The sequence below is a fragment of the Lucilia sericata genome, unplaced genomic scaffold (assembly GCF_015586225.1).
Source record: "Lucilia sericata isolate MDLA Ls3-8-SP2 unplaced genomic scaffold, ASM1558622v1 Contig004619F_arrow, whole genome shotgun sequence".
Taxonomy (NCBI): domain Eukaryota; kingdom Metazoa; phylum Arthropoda; class Insecta; order Diptera; family Calliphoridae; genus Lucilia; species Lucilia sericata.
In genome coordinates this window covers 1-7,232 of record NW_023997301.1, presented here as the reverse complement: position 1 = coordinate 7,232, position 7,232 = coordinate 1, and the positions used below count along the sequence as shown (strand labels likewise).

Genomic DNA, 7,232 nt, shown 5'->3' with positions numbered 1-7,232 from the left:
CTCGCTCCTCGCTCGCCTCGCTCGCTCGCTCTCGCTCGCTCGCTCGCTCGCTCGCCCGCTCGCTCGCTCGTTCGCTTGCTCGCTCTCGCTCGCTCGCTTGTTTGCTTTTTTGCCTTTTCGCCCCTCTCCCTGCTTTGGCGCTCTTTTCTCCTTTTTGCCTTTTCGCATCGCACCGTTTGGATCGATTCTTTTATTCTTGTTATGCTACAATAAACTAACTAAATCTGTTGGTCAAACTTAGCTATAAAACTATCTGTATTCTGATTTCAAAAACCGTCTACTTCACTTATACATTAACTGGAAAACATCTTCAGTATAGTTCAATTATCTATTTTTAATAACACCATATTTATTATTTAATTAGTTAACTTATTTGCTTTCTTAAGTTTAACATTTAACAATAAAAGCAAACTTTATTTAAATTGCTATGTTTCATTCAAAAACATGTCCAACATTTATTAAAACTAAATAAAAATGTTTTCACCCACATTACTATTACTAATAATCTTTATCAACTCTGCTTTCGCGCATTTGTCAATTACTGAGTTTGGCCTTTTCCAATTCCTCATTAGCAGCAGCTTCGCCACATTCAAAACGTTGATAGTCAATAATAGAGAGATTATTTTCCTGCAATACTTCACCGACAGTCTTGTCATCATCAATTAAATATTCCTGGTGAATAAGACAGGTTTCATCGTCCTTATTGGCCATGGGTTTATCCTTGTCAGCTTCACCCACTTTTTTGGGATTCATACCGACAATATGTTGGCAGAGGTTCTTTGTAAATCCTCATCGACATTATTGCCGCGGAATGCTACAATGGCACCAATATTTACCAACTTGTGTATATTTGTGTTGATTCTTGGGTAGTGGCCTGGGGGTGAGCATAACCCGAAAGTTTCAAATCGTTATTGACTTTGAAACAAATGGCACGCTTAATAGAGGCATTTTCACCTACGGTGCCAATTAATAAGGCCAAATGATCGGCCAAGGTTTTGCCATCCGAAGTTTTAAGATTTTTCAAAGCATCGGCCTCGAACCCGGACTGTTTAAGGTGGACAAAATAATATTAATATTTGTTTTCAATATTAATAAATTTTTATATTAATATTACCTTCCATAAATCGCCATCAAATTGGGTTAACTCTGTGTACTGAGCACATACTCTGGAAACATGATCTACGAAATTTTTGAAATTTTCATTGCGGGCTACAAAATCAGTTTCGCAATTGACCTCCACCATGGCACCGATATTGCCCTTGATTAAAACACCCACTAAACCTTGAGCGGTAGCTCTTTCAGCCAATTTAGTAGCCTTAGACCAGCCAAGACTTTGGGCCTGTTCATTCAACCATTTTTCAGCCTAGAATAAAATTCCTTTTATAAAAATATCCTTAAATATGTTTTAATTTAATATTTACCAAATTGATATCATTATTATGCATTTCCAGGGCCTTTTTGCAGTTGGCAAATGTGTAGCCGGGTCTTTTTTCTTAATGCTGCTAATGCACTTTTCTCTGCGCCGGCATAAACAATACGGGTGGTGTGCAAGAATCTGGTGAATTGTTGGAAAATCATTTTAATAATTTGTTAGTCTGGTTACTCCTGGTGACACACACGCTTAACTTGTTGCTGGTTTTGTCTCCCTTAAATGCAGCTCTGAAGGTATGTGAAAATTTTCCCTCAACACCTAGGAAACCAAATATACTTTTCATTTAATATTTTTGTTTATAAAATGACAATAGAAATTTCAATAGCAAGGAAAATAAAAACAAAATTTTCCAACTGTCTAGCAAACCGGCAAGAAAAATCAATTTCTAACTAACAGTCACAAAGAAAGAACGAATTTTGCTTAAATAATATAAAAATTAAACTACAATAACTCGAAAAACTTTGTTACAAACAATCTTCCGTTTAAATAATTAAGAATTTATTAACAATTTTTAATATATTTTGGATGTTTTTACTACAATGAAACGTTGCTCGGAAGAAGGTATAGTTTTTTCACAAATTTTAAATAACTTTAATTGAAAATTTTATTAAATTAAAAGTTAAAAAAAGGAATTTTACTTCTTTTTGCACGATGAATGAAAAGAAAACAGTTGCACAATATGTCAAAAGAATATTTTTTTGACATAAAGCACGTTGAGAGCAAATAGAAGAGAGAGAGAAACGGCCATAGAAAAGGTATACATAGAACTGAAACTGAGTATGACAAAACCTAAAGGCCCAACTATAATGTGCATAAGCTTGCTTAAGGTAATGTAACAATCGAACGAAAAGTCTCTCAAATGTTTAAGAAAATCCGAGGAAACTTTTAGGTGGCTATAATGTACTTACGTGTATTCAAAACAATTTAGCTCCCATTTACACATTTATGTGACACACGTAATAAAAAAAATACATATTTCAAAATATTTTATTGAAATAAATTAATTTTCTTTAGCTTTCCATTTTTTTCTTTTTCTTATTTTCTTTGTGTATAATAAACAAACAATTGGATTCCGTACGTAATGTGCTGTCAGTATCGCTCTTTGCTTAAGCAAATAAAATTTGACGAAACTTGACGAAACTCTCTTAAGTACATTATAGTTTGTCACATACATTTTATATGTGTTCGCCACAGTTGCTTAAGCTGACTTCAGTTTGTTTAAGCATATTATAGTTAGGCCTTAAGTCTGCTGTCAAAAACCTAAGTCGTGAGAATGTATTAGTTGAAAAATATGTAACCCAACAAACACAAACCTCTTTTGTTTAAAAGTTTTTATATTTTTGTTTGATATTATATTTCGATATTTTATGAAATATATGGTTTTGAATTAGCCATTTTTATTCAATATCAGTTGACCAATGTAAGAAAAGATCTTCATTAAAAATAATTTTTAATTTTAAATAAACTCTTTTTGGTTGCTGGTTGAGTCAATATTGACACTTGAAAATAATATTAAAAAATAAAAACGATTGAAAAAATTTGTTTTTTTTTTCTGAAAATGTTTTCAATAACTTTATGGGAAAACATAACTTTTAGGCAGTGTTTATTGCAGCAGCAGGGGCTATTTTGCCAAAGGAATTGTTGCTAATGCTAAAATTAACGCTTGATATGAACGATTATTGTTATTTCAAAGCAGCCCAAATGCAGTCAAATACACCCTACACCACACTAATGGGAACGGTATTTGTTTACGTCTTAAAGTTTGTAACACCTGCGTCGATGTAATGATGTAATCCGCCCATGAAATTAGCCTATTGAACTTTTGTGTAAGCGGTACATGCTATACAAGAATAGAGTATTTATAAAATTCGGACTCAACAAATTTTATATATACGAAATTTTGACTATATATTGTTATAATGAGTAGTACTTCATTAATTAAGCAAACATCAATCTCTGAATATAACTTCTACATTAAAAAATACTAAATAACTTATTGCTACTTACTCGCAATGTGGTAGGGTATGGGTGTATTCGGATACATTTTGTACTTCATATTTTTGTTATTTTATGTAAACAAAAATAAAAATACTCATACAATTGTATTAAATTCACACAGAACCTGTACATGTGAGAGAGTAATATTTCTTATTCTCAGTTTCAGTTCTATTTATTTTTCTATGGAAACGGCCTTTGAGGAAATAACAAAGTCAGTGTTAAAAAAAAGCGGCGTCAAATATTCGGTAGTGTTGTAAAGTAATTTTTGCTTGGAAATTGTGCACTACAGTACTTATCAACCGCTGTTGAGTACTGATTATACTTTAATTGAAAAACAGTGTTGATGAAATATAAAAGGCGTTAAATTTAAATTTTATTGTAATTCTAATAATAGAAATGTGAACATTTTAAGTGAACCAACATTGGAGGAAATTTACTAACCAACTAACTAACTACTAACTAACTAACTAACTAACTAACTAACTAACTACTAACTAACTAACTAACTAACTACTAACTAACTAACTAACTAACTAACTAACTAACTAACTAACTAACTAACTAACTAACTAACTAACTAACTAACTAACTAACTAACTAACTAACTAACTAACTAACTACTAACTAACTAACTAACTAACTACTAACTAACTAACTAAACTAACTAACTAACTAACTAACTACTAACTAACTAACTAACTAACTAACTAACTAACTAACTAACTAACTAACTAACTAACTACTAACTAACTAACTAACTAACTAACTAACTAACTAACTAACTAACTAACTAACTAACTAACTAACTAACTACTAACTAACTACTAACTAACTAACTAACTAACTAACTAACTAACTAACTAACTAACTAACTAACTAACTAACTAACTAACTAACTAACTAACTAACTAACTAACTACTAACTAACTAACTAACTAACTAACTAACTAACTAACTAACTAACTAACTAACTAACTAACTAACTAACTAACTAACTAACTAACTACTAACTAACTAACTAACTAACTAACTAACTAACTAACGAACTAACTACTACTAACTAACTAACTAACTACTAACTAACTAACTAACTAACTACTAACTAACTAACTAACTAACTAACTAACTAACTAACTAACTAACTAACTAACTAACTAACTAACTAACTAAACTAACTAACTAACTAACTAACTAACTAACTAACTAACTAACTAACTAACTAACTAACTAACTAACTAACTAGCTAGCTAGCTAGCTAGCCTTTCTGCAAAACATTTTCCACTTATAAACCAGTTTTGAAGTCACGTAGCTTGCTTTGCATTTGGTAAGGTTGCACCCGTATTCCGGAATCTTCGGCTTATTAATTTTGAATCTAAATCTGTCCATACGAGCTTTGCGGTCCTACCCAACGTTCTGCGTCTAGTTAGCTCAATCAGTTTAGCATTGGTCAGATATTGATTTCTTCAAGTCTCTTTTCATTAAAAACAAGTGCCTTGTTGTCCATTTTATATAGCGCATACCAGATGAAGAAAGCGTATTACGTGTCCCAGTTTGGGAAAAGTCGAAATGCTATTCTATATCTCTCCAGTAACCTAGGCCCGATCTCGCTTTCGTAGGGAATATCTGCTCTCAAACGAACAAATTCCTTCTTTTATTTGAACAAGGGCATAAACTTTAAGAGATTAAAATTTAACATCTTCGTGGTGTCTTATTTCACTTGGAGCAACTCGTTACTTTCAAATAGAACCGGTCTGATATATTTAAATACAATTCATTTCTGCCCACTGGGCAATAACTTTATTTTAAAATCATCATTTAAATTAGATCAATGAATTTCTGATTCTAGTCGTCTCCTTTTATTTCAGCTTATCGCAAATCACAGCCCAGCCATCTCAGCTCTAGCAGTGGAGTCAGCAATGTCAAAAGACCATGTTCAAAACAAAAATTCGTTTACAATCGACCCAAACCCGATACACTAGAAAGTATATTACGTTCGAAGGCGAATCCCGAATACAATTCACGACGTCTCTGGTATGAATTGAATATGCCAGAATGTACAAGTGAAATATTAGATGGAAGAATGCTATCAACCAGCATACCTGACAGGCTGCTATGTCATACCAAAGAAATGCGTTGTAAACGTAGGATACAAACTAAAAAGAAAGAAAGTAAGTAGAGGAGATGTAAGTTAGTTACAACCATGTAAATATGTTTATATATGAATGAATGTGTATAAAGTGGGTGGCAAAAAGTTAGATGTGCTACTTTCTTGTATATTATGGCTACAATTTGTTACACATGATTACACATTAATGGCAATTCATGTTATTTGTTTCATGCACAACGCTGTTCCTTTGCAACAACACTCTCTACAACCCAACTCCTTAAAACTTTTGGCCCCATTTAATATAAATAAAATAGAGCGACCTTCTTACATGCAAATGCGTTTGGAACGAGAAAACTTTCGCAAAAAGTTAGTCGAATTAATTGCCCGTAAAGACGATGATGATGCTGGAGGTTCTCCCGCTACTGCCATTGATTTGGAAGCTGAATTTCCCAATAAAGAAGAAAAGGAAGTTTTACGTTATTACTATTACATTAAACATGGCATCGATACAATACACGTTTCACCCATGAGCAAAAAAGTGTTAAACAGGTAAGATTCTAATGGCTGTTTTTGTTTTACTCTTGGATTATTTGTACCTTAGAAAGTTTATCTACATTTAATTGCCTCTTCATTTTGTTCCATTAATTTTTAGAATTAAAAGTCAAATACCAGCTGTTTTAAATAAATGGGCCACTGCTCTTAATGAAAATATCGATGAGATAAAATCTGATTATGTGTTTGCCATGAAGAAGGCAGTCATTGATTTTGTTCTACAAAACTCTTTAATAAATTTGAAAAAAGATGCGCAATTAGAATTGACGGCAGAACGGAAGGAGGCGAATAGAATGTTTAATAGATGGCGTTATCGGTAAGTGGGATAGAAGGTCTATTTAGTGTATTTGATAGGGATGCCATTCGGGACTGATTTTTAAAAATCACGGTATTCGGGACTTTTAAATGAATCCCGGAATCCCGATATCAGGATCGCGGGATTTCCGGGATTTCTAAATCCCGAAAAATATAAATAAATTATTAAAAAATCTTAATAAATTGATGACAAAAATAACATTTTCTATTTCATATTACAATATGAATACACTTAATATGTGTTTACTAACACAGAAAGCTTTTCCAAAAGTATTTTGTGAAATTTTTGGAAAACAAATTAATTCAAAGTACTAAAAATAATACAGTGCTTTCTAGATACAGCGGTACAAGGGTATACTCCGTCAATTTTTCAATATCAATTCATAAAATGTCCATTCCAGGTACTGAATAGTAGAATAAAAACCTACTTATGAAGACCCATGCGTCTTGCATGGTTTCCAAATTTACAATTTGTTGAAACCTACAATTTAGGTAGTATGTTTTATGAGGATCCATACGAGGCTACAGCACCTTAGCAATTGAGCAAGTGTACTCATGTGACCAACCGTCTTGAGCTGAATATCGGATATATGGTTTTTAATGGCCGTAAACACTACAGACTGGTCTATATCAAGTATAGCCATCGTAGTTCCAGCTTTTGCCAATGTATCAGCAATATTATTTCCAGTTATATCCCTTGTCCTCTTACCCAAAAAAGGGAATTATCATCTCGCCATCTTATTAACAGGTTAATTGCCAGTATATATTCTGATAAATTGTAGGGCCTTTGAGCTCATAATTATGTTTAATATACTCGTATCTCGACAA

General features: G+C 32.5%; 1 protein-coding gene and 1 pseudogene across 1 annotated transcript; one reads left to right on the top strand and one right to left on the bottom strand.

Annotated features, from left to right (window-relative positions):
• Window positions 1–386: 386 nt before the first annotated feature.
• Window positions 387–2,361, bottom strand: LOC119615248 (annotated as a pseudogene).
• On the top strand, window positions 1,698–6,405 carry LOC119615247 (dynein heavy chain 7, axonemal-like; the record flags this gene model as incomplete). Its single annotated transcript, XM_037971324.1, has 4 exons — window positions 1,698–1,993; window positions 5,296–5,598; window positions 5,852–6,086; window positions 6,190–6,405. Coding segments are annotated over exons 1-4 (776 nt in total), but the record flags the coding sequence as incomplete, so codon positions are not given.
• Between the last annotated feature and the right edge of the window lie 827 nt (window positions 6,406–7,232).